The sequence below is a fragment of the Carcharodon carcharias genome, chromosome 3, assembly GCF_017639515.1.
Source record: "Carcharodon carcharias isolate sCarCar2 chromosome 3, sCarCar2.pri, whole genome shotgun sequence".
In the NCBI taxonomy this organism is placed as follows: domain Eukaryota; kingdom Metazoa; phylum Chordata; class Chondrichthyes; order Lamniformes; family Lamnidae; genus Carcharodon; species Carcharodon carcharias.
Window position 1 is genome coordinate 25,338,959 of NC_054469.1, and position 26,452 is coordinate 25,365,410.

The 26,452-nt window shown below is 45.8% G+C and overlaps 1 protein-coding gene across 6 annotated transcripts in view; it reads right to left on the reverse strand.

The window, feature by feature from the left end:
- Positions 1-26,452, reverse strand: part of obscnb (obscurin, cytoskeletal calmodulin and titin-interacting RhoGEF b) — a 625,157-nt gene that overhangs the window by 66,987 nt on the left and 531,718 nt on the right. For all 6 annotated transcript variants that reach the window (XM_041184481.1, XM_041184479.1, XM_041184482.1 and 3 more), the window contains 9 exons: positions 18,068-18,265; positions 16,904-16,948; positions 13,992-14,090; positions 13,434-13,652; positions 12,938-13,004; positions 4,868-4,902; positions 4,379-4,528; positions 1,645-1,784; positions 339-539 (listed from right to left, as the gene is read on the reverse strand). In XM_041184481.1, the coding sequence (XP_041040415.1) occupies positions 339-539; positions 1,645-1,784; positions 4,379-4,528; positions 4,868-4,902; positions 12,938-13,004; positions 13,434-13,652; positions 13,992-14,090; positions 16,904-16,948; positions 18,068-18,265 (1,154 nt within the window). The remainder of the gene's footprint in view (positions 1-338; positions 540-1,644; positions 1,785-4,378; positions 4,529-4,867; positions 4,903-12,937; positions 13,005-13,433; positions 13,653-13,991; positions 14,091-16,903; positions 16,949-18,067; positions 18,266-26,452) is intronic.

Below are 26,452 nucleotides of genomic sequence, written 5' to 3' on the forward strand. Positions count from 1 at the left end.
TCTACAGAGCATGTTAAGATAGGTAAATGGCAGGATGACACTGGGATCATGTGACCAGCCTTATTTTAATTGCCACCTGCCTACTTTCCATCAAGGAGGTTTAATTAAAATCAAGGCATCTGTGGGTATTAGCATTCAAAGTAAAAATTCAAAGTTCAACAATTTTTCCAGGGTTGGGAAACAGATGATAAGCAAATAATATATTGCAAGGTTACTATTTGTCACTTTTCAACGGCAATATCTAGGTACATGTCTTTCTGTACAAGAGAAATTTACTTTCTAATGTTTCTGTCTCTACGTGTGTTTGACCGATACTGAAATGAAATTGTGAAGTTTACCTTCAATCTTTTGTCCAGATAGGCAGGAGATACCCAACCTTGTCTGGCCGGTGTAGTTTTAGTAGGCTTGGTCCTAACCAGCCATTTCAGTGGGTGTGCAGAGTCAAGAACCTCCACATATTGCCGCTCTTTAAGGTGAATGGACTCTTTCTCAGTTGGTAGTGGGTTGTAGTCTGCTGTAGCCACATAAATGTCAAAAACCTGCAATGAGAAAAGGATGGAATTAAAATATATTTTTAAACTGCTATTCACTAAGGCAATCTGGCTATTTTCGTTACAGTTTCTTCCTCTTTGCACTACATATAAATAAAATACTGCAGTCTTCTGCCTAATAGCCAGCCAAGTCAGTAGTGCCCGTGGGCAGAGACACAGTAAATGGTGCCTGACAGTTGTAGGTTTTTAGGTTTGGAGTCATGATTATGATGGTAGGGGTGGGATGGGGCCAGGGCATGAATGGCGCCAAGATTGTGGCTTGGACTAGGGAGGGTAGCAGTCTGTCAGTAATTGAGGTGGAAGGGGAGTTGGTCTTACTACATCGTAGGTGAGGGAGGTATTGCAGCGATTAGCAGGATAGCCCAATAAAAGGAAGGCCGAAGGCTAACTTGTGAGGCCCAGAGCAGGACTCATGCTCCACAAGAAAACCTGAAATATAAATTCCAAACTTACCTGCTGAGCCTCCTGTGGTTTTGACTGATGGAAGAAGCTGACACTGCATCCCCAACACCAACCGCAGCACCCCCACCACCACACCCCTCCCCCCGCCAGTCAATGAGGCCTCAGGTTGGTACTGTAGATGAGATCCTGACTATACAATGGGACCTGATTAGGAGCCTGCTTCCTTCCTGCTAGTGTCCCTCTGACATGCTCAAAAGAGCAGGTTAATATGGCGACACATGGAGAAGGAATGTGGATTAGTGGGGGTTATTGATGCCCGTTATTTGAACTGCTCTCTCCCCCAGCCATTTTCTCCAAGGTTTGGGTAGTTAAACATGGGTCCATTAAATCTATTCTGTAAGTCTGGTTGTTCGATCAATGAGCAACTGTTTTTAATTTTTTTTCTATCATTGCAAATTCACATCCTACAGTGGGGAAAACATGTAATTTCTATTTGGTTCTATTTCGGGCTTATGTCAGGATGAATATTTTATGCAATGATTAAAGTTCAGAATAAAACCGTACAAGATCTTGTCAAGTAATATGATGGTAGACTAAGTTTTTTTTCAGGATATGTAAGCTAAGTTGGGTCAAATGCCATCGTTCATGCCTTTTATTTTGTTATAAAGGAAATTCAAAGCGCACACTCTACCTCGCCTCTGGTTTCTGCATCTTCAGACTCGGAGGAGGATTCGTTGACAATAGAAGAAGGCCTGGATCTACCATGACGTGGAGATGGAGATGGAGTCTTTGCTTCCTCATCACTTTCTGCTCCAGGAACACGAAGTGAAGCTGAAATACAATGCAGACTTTATGATACATTTCAACTTCATCTTACCATTGCTTCTTAATTTAGCTTGTCTTTTCCCCTACTCTTTATGGTGTCTTGCACTACACACTGTTACACTTCCCCTAGGTTTCTCAAGAAATGTGTAAAATCTGTTCCATTCACTGCAAAAAGATCACCAAGAATTTCTTCAGAATTCTGTCAATCAGCAGCTGTAACTTTGATGGATATCCTGTTTTCCCATCTATTTGTGATATCCACAGCTTACAGTGATCAATCCCCGCCCGCACAGGTAGCGTATTGCGCTTCCTTGCGGACGTCACGCTGGACGGGCCTTAATTGGCCCGCCCACGTAAAATGGCGGCACACCCCCAATCAGGGGGAAAATTCTGCCCTCTACCTCAGTGACAAGAAGAGCTCATCCTGAAATAACATCAAGCTGAAATCCCACCCGTGTCAAGAGTCTTGTACTCATGATTATTTATACAATGCATTATCGCTGTTGAATCAGGAGAATCCCTGAGACAATTCTGAGTGCTTGTTTTACTTCTGGAAACTTTTCTTTCATGCCACATGCCATTCCCAGTTCTCAGACCTCTGCAGTGCAGCTCTACAATTGGTGTACAAGGATGGCTTTGGATGAGTGGCTTTGGGGTTTTTCCTTCAGTATGGAAGTATCTATCCTTTGCTCAGTGCACCTGCCCTGATGACATGGTTTCAACAGCGATAATGCATTGTATAAATAACCATGAGTACAAGACTCTCGATACGGGTGGGATTTCAGCTTGATGTTATTTCAGGATGAGCTCTTCTTGGCACTGAGGTAGAGGGCAGAATTTTCCCCCCGATTGGGGGTGCGCCGCCATTTTACGTGGGCAGGCCAATTAAGGCCTGCCCAGCGTGACGTCCTCAAGGAAGCGCTATACGCTACCTGTCCGGGCGGGGAGCAGAATTTCCTGAGCCAAGAGTGCGTTCTTTCACGCATGTGCGCTCTCATCTCCCTGGGGCTAAGTGCTGTCTCAGGGAGATCGGCTACACATTAAAAAATATTGAAAACAGAAAAAAAATCTCCCTGACATGTCCCATCACTTTCAGTTTCCCTTTTATTAAAAATTTATAAACATACATGAAACCTCATCCTGCCCGTGAATGAGGTTTCATGCTTTTTCCAATGCCCTCCAGGGCTCCCAGCCTGCCTGCCAACCTTAAAGGTCCACTAATTACATTAATTACTTTGTCAATGGCACAGCTGATTTGGCTGAGCCCCCGCTGACCTGAAAATTGAAATGGGGCGGGGTGACATCTGGATTTCCGCCTGACGTCATCCTGCATCATTTTATGCGTCTGTGAGCAGGCCCTGCCCCCTCGCTCACCGACCGGAAAATCCTGGCTAGAAAGTGACATTTAGGTAGGGAGCATGTGGAAGGAATGGATAGAGGGGCCGAGGTAGAAAGGAGGTCTGGAATCTAACTTGCATGCCGTGGGTCTTGATGTTGGGATCAAATGCAGCTCCTCGATTTGCATGGGCAGAGGATGGGACTGCAGGAACAACTTTATCTGTGGCAGCCAATTAAAAGGCTGGGGCTGTTGTCCAATTAAGGATGGTGACACACTTCTCTGAGCTGCTGGCCCAATCAGATGACCTGCAGCACTGCAGCCTCGGCCGTCTCACCAATAGAGATGGCTGCTGCTGAACCTGCAGAGAGAAGAAGAGGGCACTTCCATATCGAAGTGCTCTTGAAGGACTGGTAAGTGACTCATGGATGTGCTGCGTCCAGACAGGCATGTTCTGGCGATCAGAGGAGTGAACACTGAACATAACATCAGAACCACTGGGGTGCCCACTGTCACCAGGATCCTCTCCCTGGGCCATATAATCCCTGCAAAGTAAAGCCCTCCTGGTGATGTTATTGGGAGCCCATCTTGATGGGAGTGGCAGACTCAACATGTGGTGGAGAGCTTTTTGAAACCTTGTAAAATCCCAGAAGCTATTTACCATTGGCTTGGTAAAATAGCTATTAACAGGCCAATTAGGTGGCCAGTGGCCAAGCCGCTACTGTTTCTTCTTTTGGTAAAATTTCCTGGCAGCTGGAACAATTCAGGCTTCCCTGTCAATGACTACTAATGCCACTTTACCACTCTTTCTGCTTCCCAGTCTGTCTCCAAAGGGCTTGTAAAATTATGGCCGAGGAGTGGGTTAGTGCCATGAGCTTAACAAGAATGTAATTCTATAAAAACAAAAGCCTATGGATGCTGCAAATTTGAAATGAAAACACAAAATGTTGGAAATATTCAAGCAGGTCAGGTAGCATCTGTGGAGAGAGAAAAACAGAGTTAACATTTCAAGTTTGTTCTGATGAAAGGTCACAGACCTGAAATGTTAAGAATATAATTCTGTTTGAGGAGCAGGAGGTTTAAACCACAAATTAGTGGTACTGTCCAAATGTGCATGGGATCACTCGAATTCCGCAGAATGTTCAATTTGAATGCTTATTTGTTATAGGCACCATTAATGGGCGTTAGTGGCGATTACATTCTAAATTAGCTTTCTCAAAATTAATAGATTACATTAGACTAATCTTTACTGCCCAAGGCTCACCTTGGGTGATTTTTGCAGAGACCATTTGCGTGATCTGAGATGATAATTTCTGCAGGAATTCTTCCGTGCCAACATCTGCTAGTGAAAAATGCGGGAAAGCTGTGGTTGTAGAAACTTCTTTGCTGACTTCTGTTAGTATTTCTCTCTGATCTGTAATACAATAAAGGAAAATATTCTGGGAACTAGAGAAGAATTTGTGTTGTAAAATCTAAAAATATAATAACTATAAAAATTGCACTGAGAGAATAGAATGAAATATAAATATATGTTTCATATGCAATTTAGTTTTTAGTTAAAAATGTGCACAAAATAAGTATCTGTGTAAATTGAAAACTATTTGAGCACTGTGTGATCAAGAGAATATCCATAGGTTTAGCACTGTTTTTGCTGATCGGGTACACGCGATTTTTAAACTATAAAATTCCATAAGAGCAGGCTTCAATGTTTCAATAAGCTTACCATTTCATTAAGGTGTACAAAGATACTCACTTTTCTCTGGTCCTTTATGGTCAGTTTCTTGTGGTCTTTATCAGAGACATAATATCATTGTCACACAGTTGAAGTGAAAATAAAGAAATGAAATTAAAAAAAGAATTAGGAACTCTATTTTTGAAACAATCTACAACCAGTTTTTTAAATGAATTTAGCCGCATTTTCTTTAACATCTAACCATATATTTTTTTTGTCTCAGGAAATGGGCATCACTGGAAAGACAAGCACTTACTGTCCTAACATGTAGAGAAGGAGGTGGTAGGCCACTCTTAAAACTGTTGCAATCCATGTGGTGAAAGTAATGCCACAATTCCTTTCTGCAGTGCGTTAATGCAACTGAGTGGCTTGCTTGGTCACTTCAGAGGGCAATTATGTTGTGTGGAACCAAGTGACATAAAAGCCAGACCAGATAAACGTGGCAGGTTTCTTTCTCTAAAGGACATTAGTAAACTCAGTTTTCTAACAGCATTATAGATTTTTAGGGCAGTATGGCTTTTTATTTCCAGATTTCTTAAACTGAATTTAAATTTTCAAATTGCCAGGTCTGAACTCATATTCTCTAAATTATTAGTACATCTCCAGACTATTATTCCACTAACATAACCATTTTGCCACAGTACATTCACGAAGCAACTGATATAAACTTAGCCCTAATTTTTGATATGAAAAAGCTTTTTGTGCCAATTTATGGCCTGAATCTTCCATTCGGTATGCAGGGGCGGGCCCCACATGGCGACGCGTAAAATAACGCGCGGTGATGTCGGGCATGCATGCCGACATCACCATATGTTATTCTGATCTTCAGTTTGGCGGGCGTGCACCAGAGTCAGCTGCACGTCCGCTAAACTGTCAAAGGCCGATTAAAGCCATTAATCAACTAATTGAGGCACTTGTGAGGGCTTATAAGTGTAATAAAAATTTTTATTCAAATTCATTGATGTCCCAGCTCATGTCACTGTTAAGAGGGGACATGTCTAAATAATTTTTTTAATTCTATATTTCAAGTCTTCACAATCAGATTAACCTCCTTGAGGCAGCTCCGTGCCTCAGGGAGATTTCTGTGCTCTTTTGCGCGCAGGCCCCGACTCTCCCTCCTCCCGCACAGAGAGCGCTGAGCACTTCCGGATGTGCACCACGCTGGGCGGGCCTTAATTGGCCTACCCACATAAAAGGGCGGCATGCAGCCTGCATGACAGGGAGAAAAACCTCCCCAATCCATGGGCTGAATTTTGGGGGGAAGATGGGTGAGGTGGAGGTTGTGGAGCTTCCTTCCTCCACCCCCTCCCCCATCCCCGCCACAAGACTGAGCAACATTAAACAAGGCTGCTCTACAGCCATAAGGAGGTGAGGGTGGGACTAACACTCCTCAGTGAGAGGAAATCCCGCCAATTGGTCAGCAGCTCTAGCAGCAGCAGAACTCAGTAGTGGGTGCTGCTGGGGCTGCAGGTATGCCTCGGGATCAAGAGAATATGGCTGCAGAATGACACAAGGAGCCTAGGACGAGGGATGAAGGGAGTGGGGGGCGGGGGGTGTTTGGTGGTCAGACAGTAAGTGACAAGGGAAGCTGACATCTTGGGAGGTGCCCCTGACACACCCAAAGCTCCCACCAAAAGGACATATCCCCCTTTTCTTCCTATCTTTTAACGAACTGGGTTAAAAAAAATGGCCTTGCCATTCCTGCTGAACTACGCACGCCAACTGTATTATGCAGCGGCCAGCTTAATATTCAGGTCAATTGGCTTATTAACAAGCACTACTGCGCAATTATCTTTTTAAAAATGGCGTGCTAGCTGCCGACTTTGGGGAACAGGTCGGGGTTGGGCAGGAAGGCAGTGGGCTAGCCACCCAACATATTTTATATGGCCTCTGCTGAAAATATGCCCAGTGGGCAGGCCGTATAATCAAGCCACAATTGTGTCACTAACAAATCTCTGAACATATCAAAGTAACAAGCATTTGGCCTGATTTTCGTCTCCCTAGTTTGGACAGGAACAGGGCATTAATATGCTGAATATGATAGCACAACACTTACTGCCTCAATCTTGCTGACATCCAGGTTGCCACCATTGTAGTGGGCCTAAAATAAGCAGCAAAGGTGCCTTCTGGAATCAGGTGGGAGTCTCATTAACTCTGAAAATTGGGGTCATATGACATCTATAAAACTCTGGTGAAATTTTGAAATACCACTGGGCAGAGCATGTGATGCGCACACTCCTTAAACGAACCATGTCAAACAAGTTGAAAATAGTTATTAGAAAAATAGAAAAAAAATAGAAAAAAACCCACCCCTACTATTTGAAAATGATCACAGTCAGTTAATTTTGGCCCTATCATTCTATGTAGCCCTGGTTATATATTCTGCATAATGTATCTTCCTGAAAGAAGAAAGCAACATCACAAGACAAATACCCCATATACCCAATTATGCGGATGTCAAAATTAATTCCCTTTATCCTACTACAAATTCTTTCCCCTCATACCAGAATCACGAAATGTTAAAGCACAGAAGGAGGCCTTTCACCTCATCATGTCTGCAAATTACATTACATAGGGCAGAATTCAGACCTCGGCGGTTGAGCTCAGCAGGGGTGGACGGTGGTGGTTGGGAAGCTGACCACCACCTGAGATCAAGGCAGAAGATGATTTCATGCCGGCGGGCCAATTAAGGCCCGCCCAGCGTGAAAACTGGCTGGAGCACCTCAGAGAAGGGGCGAGCGGGGGCCAGTTGTCTGCTGGGTCCAATGCCGGCCCGCCAGCCGACTCAAAACCAGTGCAGGCAGCCCCAGGGAGGCTGCCTTGTTGGAGTTGCAACAGCGACATGGCTGAGACCCAGGAAGGTGAACCCATGCGGGAGGTGAGGTCGGCAGGGGAGTCAGCCCCGCGTTTCTCCGACGAGTGCCTCGCTGCTCTCCTGGAAGAGGTGGCAGAAAGAAGGGACAGCCTTGTCCCCAGGGATCGGAGGAGGAGGCCACCACACCTCATCAAGAAGGCATGGGAGGAGGTGGCAGCTCAGGTGAACAGTTACGATGTAGCTCCAGTGCCAGATGCGCTTCAATGACCTGCTGCGCTCAGGAAGGGTGAGTACGTGATGATATGGGCCAGTGTGCTGAAGTGTTTTGGGCCGGCCATCCCTCGTGGACCTCAGGGATTCTAGAGTCTGAGTGCCAACTGTCAATGATGCCAGATTTGGCCAAGGGGGTGAACTCTGGCTGCTTGGATGGAGTGCCTTGCGGCTCAAGGGCCATGACTCAAATGTGTCCTGCAAGGTGTTCCTCAGCTGGGGTTGGCCAAGCTGCAATGGTGCTGCAGTTAAGAGTGGACTAGTCAATGCTCCTCTGTCCTTTCAGAAGAAGATATCCCATAACAGTATTGAAAGGTCGTAGACTGGCGGGGGATCCCCACATCTCCTCATCTTCTCCTGTAATGAGCAGGAGGCCTTGGAGCTTGAGAGGCGCCATGTACCTCGGTCAACCAGCTGTTAAGGTTGGGGTGTCAGACGAAGGTAAGAGTGCAGGGCAAATGAGAATTTCGGCTTGTGCAACCATTCTCATGTACCCTTGTCATTGATGTGAGCCTCAAATCTGGAGTCCCCATTGATAATAGAAAGACGATGTCACCATGATGCAGATCTCTGTTGTCTCACCAGGGTGCCTGGCATGCACAGTGACAGTGTGATGACTTTAATTAATACATGTTCTTCTGCTCCCTTGTAGGTTCACCAGCAGACATTCGCACTCAGGACCCTGGAGGGCTACCCCTGACTCCAGAGGACCACCATGATCCCCTCATGGCTGGGCACACTGTCTCCTCCATGGAGAAATTGGCGACTCTCATGGAGAGGCTGCTCCAGGAACAGAATGAGGGGTCCCTGGGGTTGCGGATTTGCAAGCCCACACACAGGAAAGGACCTCAGCTGGTCAGTGTCCATGTGGGAGATGGATGGGCACCCAGTATCCCAGCTAGGTGCCTGTCCAGCAATGGTGAGCAGGGAGATCCAGAGCGACCTCACATAGGCGCACTTCATGTCTTTCATCTCTGTGGGCTCCTCTCAGGATGCTCTGGATGACGGCATCCGCTCCTCCACCCCTCTGCCGGTGACCGTGGCATCTGATGAGAACTGTGGCGCCTGGGGAGATGCCAGCCATGGCACTGGCTGCTCCCACCCAGGCGGGGCCAGCACAGGCTCCACTGACCAGAGGACAACCACCAAGGCCATCAAGGCCAACGAGACAACAGAGTCAGCAGGCTGACTCCAATGCTGGTGCCAGCGAGAGGGGAGCACCTAGATGTAGCACCTGTAAATGTAAGTTTAAAGCACCTTAAGCACAAGAGGGGCTGGTCACGGGTGATCTTTTGTTCCCCCAATTAGCTTCTTGTTTTTAATGGTGTGACTACAAACACCGGTTATTGTTCAGTTCAAAAATCTGTGAGTTCCAACATTAAATGACATTTGATTTTGTGTCATTGGCCTGAGTATGCTTCATTTGTTCTGTAGGTGCAGGGTAGGCCAGTATTTAATGCTGGACATGGGTCTCTTGAAACTTTATTGCTCATGCACTGAGTGTATCGTGGGGGCCAAGGAAATGGTCCTTTCTGGATCCAGGGTGGAGGCAGCAGCCCTGGCATAAGGTGGGAGTTCTTATTTGGTAGCCTGGCTGAAGGAGCGTTGGATCAATGCGTCCCTGGTGTCCCTGTCTCCCTGGAGGTTACTGAGGTCTGCCTCCACGCCCTCAGCGTTCTCCTCAACAGGCTCAACTTCGGACTTATTACTGGATTCATCATTTGTTGCCTGTGGAGCTGCGTCAACATCCTCTTCCTCCACTGGGTAACCTCTTGCCAGTGCCAGATTGTGGAGAGTGCAACATGCAACCACTATCAGTGACACATGCTCTGAGGGGTATTGCAGTGCAATACCTGAATGGTCCAGGATTCGGAAGTGCATCTTAAGAAGACCTCTCAACTACCTGTTGTACCACTGCTCCTCCTCTGTTCTTGGGTGGCGGAGAGGTGTCATGAGTCACCTTTTCAAGGGATATCCCTTGTCACCCAGCAGCCATCCATCCAGTCGGGCTGGAATGCTGAAGAGCCCCGGCACCTGGGAGTGTCTCAGGATATAAACATCATGGGAGCTGCCAGGCTACCTTGCACAGGCTTGCAGAAACTGCATTTTGTGATCACACATTATCTGCATGTTCATGGAGTGGAATCCATTCCTGTTGACGAAGGCACCTGGCTCACCCGCTGGGCCACATGTGTGTAGTCGATGGCACCCTGGGTGCAGGAGAACCCAGCAATCGCTGCAAAGCCTCTGGCTCGCTCAGCCTGGCTCGCTTCGTCCATGCGGAAATGAATAAAAGTCAATGCACACCTGAACAGAGCTTCTATCACCAGTTTGACGCAACTGTGGACAGCTGATCAGGAGACTCCACAAAGATCCCCTGCTGAGCCCTGGAAAGAGCTGGAGGCATAAAAGTTGAGGGCCGTTGTGACCTTCAGAGCCACTGGCATGTGGTGTCCAGCCACACATTCGAAGCTGATCTCAGGCCCGATCATCTGACAAATGGAGTTAACGGTCTCCCTGGAGAGGAAGAGCCTCCTTTGGCATTGCACCTCAGACATATTGAGGGAGCTGCATTGCTGCATGTAAACCCTGGCAGCAGGATAGTGGCGTCTTCTGCAGCCCCCTTCTGCCTTAGAATTCCTGCTGGCCCTGGGCCTCTTGTTCCTGCGCCTCTCCTCCCACAGGTTCCTCCCCCGAAGCTGCATTGGGACACCCGGCCTCCTCTCCCTTTTGCCCCTCTGCTCCTTCTCAGAGGAGGTGCCGCCAGCGGAGACCGCAATCACCATTACTAGAATAATGGAGGGCTGTCTGACATCTGGAAGGGCCTACTGATTCTGAATCCTCCAGGGGTCTGGAATACACCAATGAGTCCGGAAATGAAGCCTAGAAATGCTCAGAATGAAGCTCAGAACCAAGGTGAAGCTGTCCAGTTCAAATAAGCAACCAACAGCACACAATCTCCAAAACTCCTCATTAATCACATTGACAATGCTGCTGACCTTTCTTATCCCACCCGTGGATGAGCTTTTGCAAATTGTGGGCTGCTCGCCTGCCCGTTGTGTCTGTGTGATGGGCGAGAAATCGCACGGGCAACGTTAAATCGCTGACAATTGGGGTGTCAGTGGCCTCTTAATTAATGGCTCACCCGACGTCAACGTGCATCATTTAATGCTGCAGCGGGTCAGGCACGTGCCTGCCTGCCGAGGTCAAAATTCTGCCCATAATCTCTCTCTTCATATAGCATCCTCATGTCAGGGGGTTGCTAATCATGGCTCAATGGGGCAAATAGAACAGGGCTACTCGAGAGGTACCTCAGCTGGTACGGAGATTGAATCCATGCCATCAGCATTATTAAGCACAAGCTCTAACCAACTGAGCTAACTGGCTCTACTTACCACAGTACTCTGAACATCTTACTATATTTGTCTTACAATTTCAAGATTTCAACCAATCTCTTACTTGATCTTCTCTATTTCTTCTTTAAATCTTTGTGGTGACCTGCACTATAATACCTGCCCCCATCCTTTTCCTAAATGTGTGCTAATCTTATCCCATCAGTCCATTGGTAGATTATTTAAAGTTGTTCATTTCAAGCCAATCTACTCAAGCTGAGTGTCTCAAAACAAGTTCTGGTTTGGAAGAGGGAAATGCAGAGGTCGATGCAACTCAAACCATGGCCCATTTGGTCAACCAGAAAAGTACAATTTTTTTGGGTTGCTCATTTGCCAGGTCTATTTATTCAAGTAAAGAAGGGTAAGAGATCAGGACAGGGAGAAACAAATTTAAAGGAAAGGATCTGATCTGAGTAAGATAGGCTTCCATGCACAAGTATCTTTTGTGCTTCTTCCTCTCTTCAACTGATCCCTCTCATGGGCAGGATTTAACTTTCGTCTGGTGGGTGCGCACCTGATGCGATTGGGCGTAAAATCATGCACGTTGACGTCGGGTGAGCCTCCCGACGTCATTGCGCACTCTCGCGATCTTTCGGTCAGCAGGTGTGTGCGAGAGTCGGCTGCGTGCCCACCGACAATTAAGAGGTGAATTAAGGCCCTTATGCAATTATTAATTTGTATTTTTCGCTGCCTGTCCAACCTTAAGGTTGGCGGGCAAGCAAATGGGCCAGGCGGTCTTTGCATTTTTAACAAAACCTCAACCACGGGCGGGATGTTTCCAACAGTAAATGGAAATCCATTAAATGTTTTTCACCATCATTTTAAACATGTCACTTTAATGTGACTGAGTCACATGTGGGGACATGTTTATACCGTCTTTAAAATCTTTAGTTCCGTTTCTTCAATTCTTCAGCTCCTCAGGCAGCTCTGTGCCCTCAGGGAGCTTTCAGTGTGTGCTCCCCCACACATGTGCAGACTTCCGTGCTTGCCTTCCTCCTGCCCTCACCCCGGCAGCACCGAGCTCCTCAGCGCGCGTTTCACACTGGCTGGCTGTTAATGGGCCAGCCGGTGTGAAATCGCGGCTGGGGGCCGATCACTGGCAATAGCCTGTTTTCCAGCCACTCCCGGACCTGCCCACCACTCCTGCCCGATGAATGGAAAATCCTGGCCCTTCTTTTCTCCTGAAGCCACACACTAGTGCTGATGTTTAGCTCTATGGATAAGTCACACTCTCCTGTTTCTGGTCTAAAAGGCCATTCTTTATCTGTATGTCTTCAGAGTAAACACAAAGCACATTCAGAGCTTAGCTAGATTTTTGTCTTACCATGCACATGTGCAGTTTTCAGCAGAGTTCACTGGATAGCAATCAGCAGCAGAAACTTTGACTGACTTTCTCCAGTGTGCTAGGGGTGTGCCAAGATCTATTGCAGCACCTTTGCTGTTATTCTTACCAAGATCAGTTAACTCAACAAAAATACGTGTCAAAGCTGGAATGTACTTGATTTGTACAGCTTAGTACTATATTAAACTATCAGGGAAGCTACCATTTGAATTTAAACAGTTAAAGTGGTCTCCCCTGTACTTTCTGAGAAATATCTAATTAGGTGAATTTACCCGTGTAGGAATGTTTGCATAATAGCTTCTTTCAAAGTTGTGGTTTCTTCTGTTGAAGCTTCGACTTCTTGCATGAAACAGAAACACACAAATATTGTAAATTGATAATGCATATAGTTCAATTAAATTAATTTGTCTTTTTAGTTTTGAAACTGATGCAATAAGAAAACTTGTTTTCACTATAAATTTCACAAATATAGTGATTGTAATAATTTCACAATAGTTTCTCATCACATATCAATTTGTGAAAATTGTACTGCAGTAAATTAACCAAAAGCAATTTGATGCTACAGGTCATATATGCAACCAGTACCTTGCTGGCCAAAATAATCTTAAAGACTTGCATTTATAAAATACCTTATCATGTCTCTCAGAGACAAATTGGAATGCAATAAAAATTAATTTGAAAAAATAAACTATAACTTCTGTTTGAGTTAATTAAAAAAATTCTATCACCACACTGCCTATGACAAATCTATCAGTAAATTTTGCTCACCATCTACAACATCCAGGTGAGCAGAGCAGATGGACTGGCCAGCCTTGTTTGTAGCAATACAGGTGTAGACTCCAGTGTACTCTTTCCCTATATCCAGCAGGATTAGACTGTGCTGCATATTTGAGCTGGCCAATTTATAACCTGGTGTATCTTGTTTAATCCAGACAACATCTTCCACTGTCTCCTCTTTAAGCCACGTTATATCAGGTATTGGAGATCCTGTAAAAAGTATTATTAGCAATTTGAGTATTCAAATTACTTTGAAGATTTCCAATATATTCTTTGTCAGCAGCAGAGTCTTATAAAATTACTTTCACATCCTCAAGGCATTAGAAGGTGCATGAGAATGATCTGGGGTGACTAGAGAACCTCCTTCTCTCCTGTGAGCTTAGCCACCTTGCTATAGCAGCACATGAGAATGCTAGCTCCTCAGTGTGAACCATTGGCAATATATATTGTAGCAATGCTCCTGCCATTGTGTGGTTTTTCAAAACAATCTTATAAATATCCCAAGATAGAGATAAGGTTTGACAATCGCTGGTGAGAAATCCATCTTACCTTCGACCCTGACAGTTAAGGTAATGCTCGTTCCTTTCTTTACATTCTTGCTTGTGAACTTTTCCAGGAATCTTGGTGGAATTAGCTTCTCCAGTTTTTCTACAAAAGGAACAATCAGGAAAGAAAATACAGTACCAATTTTTAAGTGCCACCAGTGCAGTTTTTGTTACCAAGAACCATATTTTCCAGTTGCAGGGACATAGCTTTCATTTAGCTATATATTACTTATCCTTTAGTCCCTCAATATTGTTTCCAATTAGATATTTATAAAGATCTTTTTAGAGGCATTCTCTAACATAGCATTGATTACTTTAGCTGGGGGTCTTTTCTACATCTGCAGTATTCTGACAGGATAAAAAAATTCTAATTGCAAATAAAGTTATGTTAAATTTAAAATAATAACAGGAAATGAATAGTGGGTCTGTCATCATTTCAAAACAAAACTTAAATGGAAGCTTTAACTCGCTCATTTAAATATTTATCTCTATAATTCTGAATGAACTTTCAACCATTTTGTTTATTGACTTTAAATAATGGATAGGATTTTGTCTCCAGTGTTGGCAATCTGACATCAGAAGCATTTTCATGAGAACACAGCAGACCATTACAATGCAGCGGGCATCTTCAGAAGCCCGATGGCTTGCTTGATGGTGGTCCTTGAGCATAGTCGGCTTTGGTTGTAGTGTCTCTTTGGCTCCATCTCATGGCCATGTAATAGTGTGAGTAGCTGTCTCTTCTGTTATTGCTCACCTGCCCCCCATTAGAAAATTTGGTCACCCAGTAGTTGTGGGGGGTGGCGGGGGGGGGGGGGGGGGGGGGGGGGGTGGGGGGGGGGGGCGACGGTGTGTGTGTGTGTGTGTACAATATGCCCGGGGCAGCAGGGGTGGGAGACGTGAAATTCAACTCATGAAGTTTGGGTGGTAGCATGAAGAGCTGTGGCACCATAGATTGGCAGAGAATGAAGTGTCATGACATCGAGGGGCAGAGGGATCTGGGTGTACAGGTCCATAGGTCACTGAAAGTGGCAATGCAGGTGGATAAGGTAGTCAGGAAGGCATATGGCATGCTTGCCTTTATTGGCAGGGGTATTGAATATAAAAGCTTGGAAGTCATGCTGCAGCTGTATAGAACCTTGGTTAGGCCACACTTAGAATATTGCATGCAGTTCTGGTTGCCACATTACCAGAAGGATATGGAGGCGTTAGAGAGGGTGCAGAGGAGGTTTACCAGGATGCTGCCTGGTCTGGAGGTTATTAGCTATGAGGAGAGGTTGGAGAAACTCGGATTGTTCTCACTAAAGTGACGGAGATTGAGGGGCAACTTGATAGAATTTTACAAAATTATGAGTGGAATGGACAGAATAGATAGTCAGAAGCTTTTTCCCAGGGTGGAAGAGTCAATTACTAGGGGACATAGATTTAAGGTGAAAGGAGAAAACTATAGAGGAGATGTGCGGGGCAAGCTTTTTACACAGAGGGTAGTGAGTGTCCGGAATTCACTGCCAGAGGAGGTGGTGGAAGCAGGTACAATAGTGGTGTTTAAGAGGCAGCTTGACAAATACATGAATAGGATGGGAATAGAGGGATACGGACCCCGGAAGTGCAAAATGTTTTAGTTGATGGGCAATATGATCGGCGCAAACTTGGAGGGCCAAAGGGCGTGTTCCTGTGCTGTACTTTTCTTTATTCTTTGTTCTTCTTTGACAGCTGCCAGCAAAATGAGTGCACAAATAAAGGAAACTTTTGTTGTGGTTGCAAACCAACTGAACTTTGAGGGATTGGAAGGTCTTCCTGTTGATGAATCTCATTGGCTGCTCACTCAAATTCTTGATGGCCACATGGGTGCAATCGATGTGGGATTACAGCAGTGGAGGTGAATCTCACTGCCCTTGGCATCCGCAAGGCCCATCTGTGTGAAATTGTATGTGCTGCCCAGCTCTCGCAAATAAAGCAGGGTGTCAGCGATCCTGTGACATGCAATGGTGTGCTGCCACTTGAAAGCTATAATCAAGGTTTGCAGCTAATCCTTGGAAGGAGCCACAGGCAAAGAGGTTCAAAGCCACAGTGACTTTGACGGCTGTTGGCAGGGCAAGGCAAGCAGTACTGCGAAGTGTGAAGTCGTCCACTATGAGGGCACATATTTCAGCCTAGATGGGTACAGTATCCTGCAGTATTGGTTCTCCGGCATGTCCAGGTAGCTTCTTTGTGCCATACACAATGCTGTGGGTATTACCTTTGTTGCCTCTCTTGGTACTTGAAGAAGTTGATCCTAACCACCACTAGATCCAATCTTTAAAAACTTTAATCCCATGTCCAGCTTCATTCATAATAACTTCTGGACTGCCTCCCCCACTCTTATATGGCCCATGGCTCCTGGAGGGTCACAACAGTCGTGACTCCCTCCAATGCCTAAGCTAATATAACCACTTGTTTTGCTACCTCTCTTCACCTGATAGCACCTGTGCGCCAATAGCTGAGTGCCGTATTCCCTTTTATGGGCCCACCTAATTCTATGGTGCACCCATGACTGGCTCCCTGCTGTGTTGTCGCTTCCTTGCACCTGGCCTGTTCTTAATCCATTATGCAACCTGTGCACCCCCATTGGCCTTTGATGAGCTGATAACAAGCTCAGTAACGAAATCAATTGGCCACTTATCAAAATCGGGTGTTGCTGCATCTTCCCTTTCCCTTCAAAATCACTGGCAGTAGGAATGACGATGGCAAACTGCCATGTTGGCTGATGGCGCTAATTTTAACACCTTCACACTTGGCCCCATTGAGGCCTAAAAATCCTGTTCAATGTGTCTATCTCTTTAAATGACCCAGAGAAATGTTCATATATTAAAGGTGCTACAAAAATACAAGTTGTTATTATTGCTGTTGTAGTGTTTTATAAGGTAGTTTTGGCTTTACCTGACTTTTCTTCAGGCATACGCTTCTCAATCTCTTCTCCGGGGCCTGAAATATAATTCAAGTTTGTATGATTAAATTATTTTCCTGTGGATTAAAGTCCTCCATGCAGCAACGCTGGTTGATAGATTTGCTTTTTGAAAGCTTTACAGTAAACCATGACTGGGAAGACCTGAGCTGATTTTACGGCTCTCGGGCTATTAATTGGCTCAAGGTGAAACTTCTGCCCCCATCTTTGGTAGCCTTCAGGCTCTACTCCTGCTGCCGATAAAATTCCAGTAGATGTACATGAGTGACGGGCTTTGCACTCCTGCCTTCCACCTAATTTTATGCCCCCTCCCTGTCCTCCCAACCCACTTTGGGGGCAGAGAGCGTGTATAATTCCTGCCATGTGTCCAAATTTGGGCACCACACTTTAGGAAGAACGTGAAGGCATTAGACAGCATGCAGAAAAGATTTGTGACAATGGTTCCAGGGACCATTTGGTTAAATAGATAGGTTGGAGAATCTGGGACTGTTACCCTTAGAGGAAGGAAGATTGAGAGGAGATTTGATAAAGGTGTTCAAAATGATGAGGCAGAGTACGTCAGTTAAAATTGTTCCAACTGGCAGAAGGACTGAGAACCAGAGGTCACTGATTTAAAGTGAACTGCGAAAGGACCAAAGGCGACATGAGGAAAAATCTTTTATACAGCTTCAGATCTGTGATGCACCACTTGAGAGAGTAATGGAGGCAGATTCAATCATGGATTTCAAAAGGGAACTGGATGATTATGATGAGAAAACATTGCAGAGCTATGAGGAAAAGGGGGTGGGGGGGGGGGGAAGAGTCAGACTAGCTGAGTTGCATTTGAAGAGAACTGTCATGGACATGAAGGGTCAAATGGCCTCCTTCTCTGCTGTAACCATTCTATGATTCTTCACCTGTGCCTGTCACCATTTTAACTATTGGGATTTTGGCAACTTTGGGATTGCCCATTGCAGGCAAGTGGGGCACTCATTAATATTTAAATATTGGGGTCCAATGATGTCATTCAGATTCCAACACAATTTTAAATGCCAATATGAGCAATGCTGGAGCTGCTGGAGGCAAACAGGGGCGCCTACAAAACTGTACTCCCGTATTTATCAATGAAGAAAAGCTGCAACCAAAAGAATTCTGCTTACTTTGAACGTGTATGATAGCAGATGTATAGGCAGAGCCTGATGAATTGCTGATGTAAGCTGCATATTCACCACCAGTTTCTTTGGAAACATTTAGAATTTCTAGTGAATGATCTCCTTTATTGTCAGTCATCAGAATTGCATCTGTGGCACGCAGAGGTTTACCATTTTTAAACCAATAAACACGAGGGATTGGGTAACCTACAGAGTGAAGAAATATAACAACTTATTGAAAATGATTAATAAGAAAATGATCTACAAAGAAACAATCCAGCCATCCAACCTGTGCCAGTCTTTTGGTCTATTTTTGGACCCAAGCAACCCATTATATGGCTGGTATTTTCCAGCCCTGTTGTGGGCGGGACTCGCTGTGGACGAGGTGGCACCCCAGCCAGAAGTCCATTGACTTGTTGCGGGACTGGAAGATCCCGGTGGTGGGCGGGTGTAGAAAATCCTGCCCTATATCCGTCCTACAAACTTACTTAGACATGCATCACTATACCTCCTAGTTATATAAGAACCCGTCTGTGTTCCTTTATGAATGCAGAATGTCAGCTTAGCTCATTTGATAGTCTCTCACCTCTGAGATGAAAGGTTGTTGTTTTGGGCTTTACTCCAGCACAAAAGTCAGGCTGTGACTCCAGTGTTGAGGCAATGCTATGCTGTTGTAGATTTGAGGCTTCAAGTGAGATGCTAAACTGAGGCCCATGTCACACTGTTCCAGTCATTCAGATGGACATGATTCCATTGCCCTTCTTGAAGAAGAGCTGAAAATCCTCTGTGTCGTGGTCAATATTCCCTCAGTCAAAGGCAGCCAAAACAGATTATGGATTTCTGCCCAGAAATGGTCTCCACAAACTTAACAGTGGGACCAATGCCTGCACAAATTGGATGCAAGCCTAAACAACAGGTATGAAGCATCTGAATGTCTACCCAAATGTTCATTCATCTCACTGATGTTTATTTAGTCTTGTTGCATGCAAAATGTCAACATAACAGTCACTACATTAAAAAGGTAATTTGCTATATATGGATTGTCTTGATCTGCTCCTGAGACCTTTAGGGATGAAAGACAAAAAAGGTCTGAAATTAGCAGCTGAAGACAAAAGATCAGAACATTTTTTATGACAAAGAATCATGTAATTATAACACTTTTTATGATCTGTAGTGAATCCAAATGCTTCTAGGCCACTATGATTGGGCAAAATTATTAGACTGCAAGTGGGTAGGAAACATTATTTTCCCCTTGATTAGCTTCTATTACTGTCAAGACTGTGGACCAATGCATTTGTATTAAATCACCTTTGACCTCAGCATTTCAACATTTCAATGCTTAACGTACATGTAATACAGGATGAAGTAAATACTGACGCCAGAACATGACCTATTTCTATCTGTCCATGAATGGTATTTAAAGGTGGCGAAACTTAAATTTTCTTAATTAAAAAATAAATATATGGGTGGAATCTTCCACTCTGAAGTCTAAGTTTGGTAGTGGACCCAGAGGTGGGAGTGATTCCTGCTTGGGGGTGGGGGGGATGCAGGATGGTTGACTATGCTCGATCTTGAGCTGATCAGCTCATTAATTATGAATTTGCATGGAGCTTGCCGGTTCTTGTGGCAGGGGCAGGCAGGAAGTCATTGTCCCTGCCATTACCTCATTAGGGTTGAATGTCTGGGTGCCATATTTAAAGTGTACCCAAAAAGCCTTTTTTTTAATTCGTTCATGGGAAGTGGGCTAGCTAGCAATTATTGCCCATCCCTAAGAGTCAACCATGTTGCTGTGGGTCAGGAGTCACATGTTGGCCAGACCAGATAAGGTTTCCTCCAGATTTTTATTGAATTCAAATTTCACCATCTGCCATGGTGGCATTCGAACCCAGGTCCCCAGAACATTACCCTGGGTCTCTGGAATACCAGTCCAATGACAATACCACTATGCCACTGCCTCCCCACTGCCTGCACTATCATTTCCACCTTTACCTGGGCACTGCTCCAGTTTTCCCCATTAACTCTTCCTTGGTCATTCTCCATGCAACACAGGAATGTGATGGAATACTTTCCGCTTGCCTGGATGAATGCAACTGCAACAACACTCAAGAAGCTTGACACCATCCAGGACAAAGCAGCCCATTTGATTGGTACCCCATCCACAAACATTCGCTCCCTTCACTACCAACACACAGTGGCAGCAGTGTGTAGCATCTACAAATGTGCTGCCGGAATGCACCAAGGGTCCTTAGATGGCACCTTCCAAACACCCAACCACTGCCATCTAGAAAGGCAAAGGCAGCAGACACATGGGAACACCACCACCTGGAAGTTCACCTCCACGTCACTCACCATTCTGACTTGGCAATATATCGCCATTCCTTTACTGTCACTGGGCCAAATTCCTGGAACTCCCTCCTCTAACAGCACTCGGGGTGTGCCTACACACATGGATTGCAGTGGTTGAAAAAGTCAGCTCATCACCATCTTCTCAAGGGCAACCAGGAATGGGCAATGAATCCTGGCCTAGCCAGCGACACCCACATCCTATGAATGAATTAAAATAAACTTGCAAATTCCATTGCCTAGCCACTGATTTCATCACTTTTTGAAGTTGAACCAGACTGTTCTGACCTCAAGATGAGCTTCTAATCACAAATCTACGCCATCACTTAAGATTGCCTATTTCCACTTTTGTAATGTTGCCAATCTCCAACCCTGCCTCAGCTCATTTGCTGCTGAAATCCTCATCCATGTCTTTGTTACACCTAGATTTGACTAGTCTAATGTACTCCTGGCTGGCTTCCCACACTCTATCTTCTGTAAACTTGAGGTCATTCAAAACTCAGCTGCCTGTATCCTTAATCATAAAAAGTCCTGTTTACCTATCACCTCTTTGCTGGCTGGCCTATATTGGCAACTGATTAAGCAACACCTTCAAAAATAACACCTTTAAAATTCTCATCTTTCAAATCCCTCCATGGTCCCACTCCTTCTTATCTCTAGAATCTTTGCCAGCTCTGAGATGTCTGCGCTTCATAAATTCCAGCTTCTTGAGCATCCCTGATTTTAACTGCTCCATTATTGATGGCTGTGCCTTCAACTGCCTAGTTCCAAAGCTCTGGAATCCCCCCTCTAAACTTCTTTGCCTCTCTACTTCACTTTCCTTCTTTAAGACAGTCCTTAAAGCCTACCTTTTGACCAAGCTTTTGGTCATCTGACCTAATATCTCCTTCTGTGGTTCAGCGTCTTACTTGGTTTTATATTGCTCCTGTGAAGCACCTTGAAGCATTTTATTACATTGCTGTCATGTACATAAGAGCTTTCAACCACTGTAGCTGATTTCTCCAAGAATATGGTGGCAGCCCCAATCTCCAAACTAATTTAAGCTACATTTCTAAAATTAATATTTTTACCTTGTTTTGGAAGGTTTGCTGAAACAAAATTACAACTTGAATGCTCTTCTGTCAATGTAATTGTTGATCCTAATTTTCAATGATGCAGTCGAGTTCAACTTCCCTTGCTGGTCAATATGGCTAAGCGGCTTTAGAGAATACAGAGATTAGGGCAATGGTAGAGGAAAAGCCTACTTACTACCTGGTGCTTTATAACCAAGAGAACAAATTTGGCACACAGCAAGACTGTCCCCCACCTATGTACTCACACATACTGGTCTGAGAGATAGACTTTCAGGCCAAGGCCGCACAACAGTCTGAAAGGGAACTCTCGCCAGTTGTTGTCTACAAGGGGTCTGGAGTTATTGGGGTGAGAGAAAAAAACGTTTGCCCAGGGCATGCCTCACCTGGAAGTTGACAGTGATAATAATCAAGACTATGAAATCTGCTCACTTAAGGTTGGGGATGTTGAAACCCAGCTGACATCATATAGTTGAGTAGGGTCAATAGTTTGAACTGGGAGTCTCTTGATTTGCAGAATTTACTCAGAGCAATGCTGGGCCATTGAGATATTTATTTGAGCATTGCTTTTAGATTATGAATGAACTTGTTAATCCTAACTGAAAAACACAGGCTTTGGAAGAGGATGAATCTTCCAAATAAAATTTTATTAAGTCAAAAGAAGCAGAAAAAACAATGTTATCAATAAGCTATGGTGTATTACTGTTAAATATATAACTTCAAAATATTTTAATGCATTGGTGATCTTAAAACAGGTGCCATCGGCAGGGGGAACGGGAAAATAAAAGCTGCATAGCTGTGGGCATAACTCTATGGCCTGAATTTTTAGCTTGTCAGGTGATTGCGATCGATGGGACCGGAAGCAGATGTGAAATCTGCTTCCGCCTTTGATCGGCTTCTGAAATCAATTTCACACTGGCTGTCCAATTAACCGTCGGCCAACATGAAATGCACGCTGAGACAGGCTCAGCGCTGCCAGTGTGGCCAGGAAGAGGGCAAGCACCAGGGCTAGTAATGGTGCAGGTGGGGTGTTTAAATGGAGCTTCCTGAAGGCTTGAAGTGTGGTTTTGACAGCCTCTGGGAGCAGCTTTGAAAATCGAATTGTAGGACTCATCAATTCAGTTATTTTGCAGTTACTGTTTGCAGTATGTCATCCACAGCCGCAGCCCATGCCAGGCAGGATGGAAATGCCCAGAGCCAGTCTTCTCCCTCCGTTTTTCCAATGAGCGCCTGACGGTTCTTCTGGAAGTAGTCAGTGCCCAATTGGATATCTTGCTGCTGAGAGAGGCACGAAGACGCCACCTCATGTGACAAAGAAGGCCTGGATGGAGGTAGCAGGTCTGGTCAGCGGGCATGATCTCCTATGTAGGACCAGCATCCAGTGCAGAAAAAGCATTTCTATGCTCTGCCACGGTGAGTACTTAATCCAGTTGGAGCTGTCTTTGTGGTGGCAGCACCTGTTGGTGCTCATGGGTGTGAAATGCAAAGCCTGAAGTGGCACATAATCCTGCGCCTTGACAGACTTTAGCTGGCATGTATGTTAGGGTGAGGTGAGGCAATATGAAGAGCACCTGAAACGGCGTCTTTGGGGGAGGATTGGCTGGGATTTCCTGGCATGTAGAGGGGATCTAATGAAACACTGTTGTTCTTACAGGAGAAGAGGAGTCACGATGCGCAGGAGCAAGGTCAGTAAGTGGTGGGGTCCCAAACCTTCTTCTGTTAAGTCAGGCCAACGAGCAAGTGCTGCAGATGGCTTGTGAACATGGAGTCAGGTCCAATGATCGTGGAGAGGCAGGGGTATCAGGTGAGGGTAACAGTCCAATGGACAGGGAAGAGATTGGTGGAGGGTATGAGAGATGAAGGGCAGCAGTTGTAAGACTGGCATGTGAAATCCACCTATCCCTTGTTCGTCCATTCATAAGTCTTTACTCAGCCAGATGTCCATTCTGAGAAGCCACCAGACTGTATGCACTCTTACTTCGTAATGTTGTTTGATACTGACATTTTTCTTCCTCCTTCAGATGTAACAACATCATGACCCCAGAAGGATCCTGAGGGCCCTCCCTTGACCTCCGAAGATGACCAGCTGCCAGATGCATCTGCGACACACCTTCCATCTGCACCATGCACCCATGCAGATACAGGGACATCGGTGAGCATATGCGTATCAGAGTAGATGCTGGTGAAGGCATGTCACAGTCGCCTGAGTAGCTGGCGGAGATAGAGACTCCCCATGGCAGCGGCAGTTAGAGGATTGCTTGAGACCAGGACGATGCTGAGCTCGAGGCCGATGACAAGCCTCTGGAGTCGTCCAACAGGTGGCAGATGCTTAATATCCAGGAGGATGCATGTAATGACCTGGCGGTGAAGACTGAGGGTTTGCATGCCACTGTCTAAATGTTGGAGGAGTTCATGCGGAGTGTGAGCACTGCACTGGCCCAGAGCTCAGAATGCACGGCTTCCTGCATAGAGAGAGAGGCAATTCTCATGGAGAGACAGCTCCAGGAACTCAATCAGAGCTTTCTGGGGTTGCGTTCAGACCTGCAAGCCCACACACTGGCAGTGACCTCAGTACGTCACTGCCAATGTGAGAGATGGATGAGGCAGTAGTGACTCTGCTAGCTGTCCATCCATGGTGAACAGGGAGATTTAAACCAACCTCATGTTGGCAGGTAATTGTAGCTCACATCTGGGGCGCCTCTCAGGGCCCTCTTGATGATGGCAGTGGCCCCTTTGACCTTCTGCCAGTGACTGTCACATCAGATGTAACAGTGGCAGCTGAGGAGTGCCCAGCCATGGTGCTGAACTCACCCACCCAGACAACCGTACAAATGCCTCGGCGACCAGAGGACAGCCGCCAAGGTCATCAAGGCCGGCAGGGCATCAGAGTCAGCAGCCTGCCTCCAAACCAGCTACCTGCGAGGATGAAGCACCAAGACGTAGCAAGCAGAAATTTAAGTCACAATGATCACATAAGGGGATTCAGGGGTGATTAATTTATCCTTGGCATGCGTAATGATGCCTTCAATCCTTGCCTTCAATATTAAAACATTGGAAAACGTGCAATGGCCTTATTGTGCTTCATGCTAGGGAAGAGGCCTGGGAGTCGTGTGTCACACATATAAAGGGCTGCAAAGTTTATTTCAGAGGTCGGGACTTGAGTGAAGGGTGATAGGAGTGCCTCATCAGAACCGATCAGTTAGGTGGCATTTCCCTTGCCATCACCTTGACTCCTTGCTTTGGATTCCTAACTGAAAGTCCTCTGCATCAAGGCCTCCATTGTCTCCCTGCCTCCCATAAGCATCCTCACATCAAGATCTTGCCCCTTACCCTGGGGCTCTGCTTCAGACTCAGCACTTGAAGTATCCTCTGCGCCTTCTGGAACCGCTGTCTTCATCTTCCAATGGGAGATTGAGATTCCAATTGCGAGAGCAAGATTGTGCAGTGCACAGCAGACAATAGCAATAAGGGGGATATTGCTGTGATCATCCTGAGTGGTCCAGGCAGCGAAACCTCATCTTGAGATGGCCTCTCAATTACTGCCCTTGTGGAGGCATGACTGCAGTTGTAGCTTTCCTTGGCTGCAGTCATTGGGTGTGTCAGCGGCGTTATCAGCCACCTTTTCAGCGGACAGCCTTTGTCTCCCAGCAGTCAGCCAACCAAGCATGCTGGAGCAATAAACAGCCTTGGCACATGGGAGTGACACAGGATGTAGGCATCATGGCAGCTTCCTGGATACCTGGCATAAATCTGCAGTATCTGACTCTTGTAGTCACACACAATCTGGAAGTTTAGAGACTGGAAGCCTATTAACCTTCCTATTAACAAAGGCACTTGGCTCCCCCACTGGCACCTTTATGCGTGCAGTCAATGGCTCCCTGAATTCAGGGAAATCCTGCAATTGTAGCAAAACTTCTGGCTCGCTCTGCCTGGCTGGCCTCACTGGTCCTGAAGTGAATGAAGGTGCTGACCCTTCAAAATAGTGCATCTGTGATCAACTTGATGCAGCTATGAGCAGCCGATTGCGAGACATCACAAAGATCTCCCACTGACCCCTGGAAAGAACCTGATGCACAAGCATTCAGGGCAACCATCACCTTCAGAGCCACTGGCATAGGATGAGCACCTACAAAGTTGAAGGCAATTTCGGGGCTGATCATTTTGCATATAGAGGTGACAGCGTACCTCGAAAGGTGGAGCCTTATTCGGCACTGAACCTCTGACATGTCCAGGTCGCAGGATCACTGTCTGTACACTCTACATGCTAAATAATCGTGCCTTCTTCAGACCCTTCTATCTTGCACTTGCTGCTGTCTCTCCACCCCTTCTGGCTATGCCTCTTAGTCCATAGGCCTGACTCTGGAACAGTGCCTGTGGGCAACTGGCCTCTCCTTCTCTTCTGAGGAGGTCCCTCCAGCTGAGAACACAATCCCCATTTTTGTCTAGCTGATTGCACAAGTTTCTGCACTGAAGGGGCCTTTCTGCAGAAAGCCTCTGCAATTGCTTAAAAATCATAGGGTTCTACAAAACACCAAAAACTGCCAGAAACAACTCCAAATAACTCACCTACCAACATCCTGTGGGTCTTTTATTCTGCCCTGGATGTAGAATGAATGAAAAACGTGAAGGCTGCCTGGCCGATTGGCCAGTGCGCCGAACATAAAAAGCGCACGGGCCACTCAAAATCGTTGTCAATTGTTTTTTAAAGTGGATTTAATTGGCTCTTTAACTGTCGGTGGGCATGGTTCCAACTTCTGTGTGTCCCTGCTGACTGAAATATCACGAGGTGGCATGATGATGTTGGGATGCCCTGGGGGGGGCGGGGCATGAAGCATCTTTATCTCCTTCCAGGTGCCACTTCTCCTCCTGGACTCAGGGAGGTGTGCACTGACAGGAAGGCGGAGCGCCAGCAATCCACCTTGGTAATGCCATCTCAGGGCATTTCAAGGGTGAGCTGCTACTCCTCCTCCCCTCTGCCAGT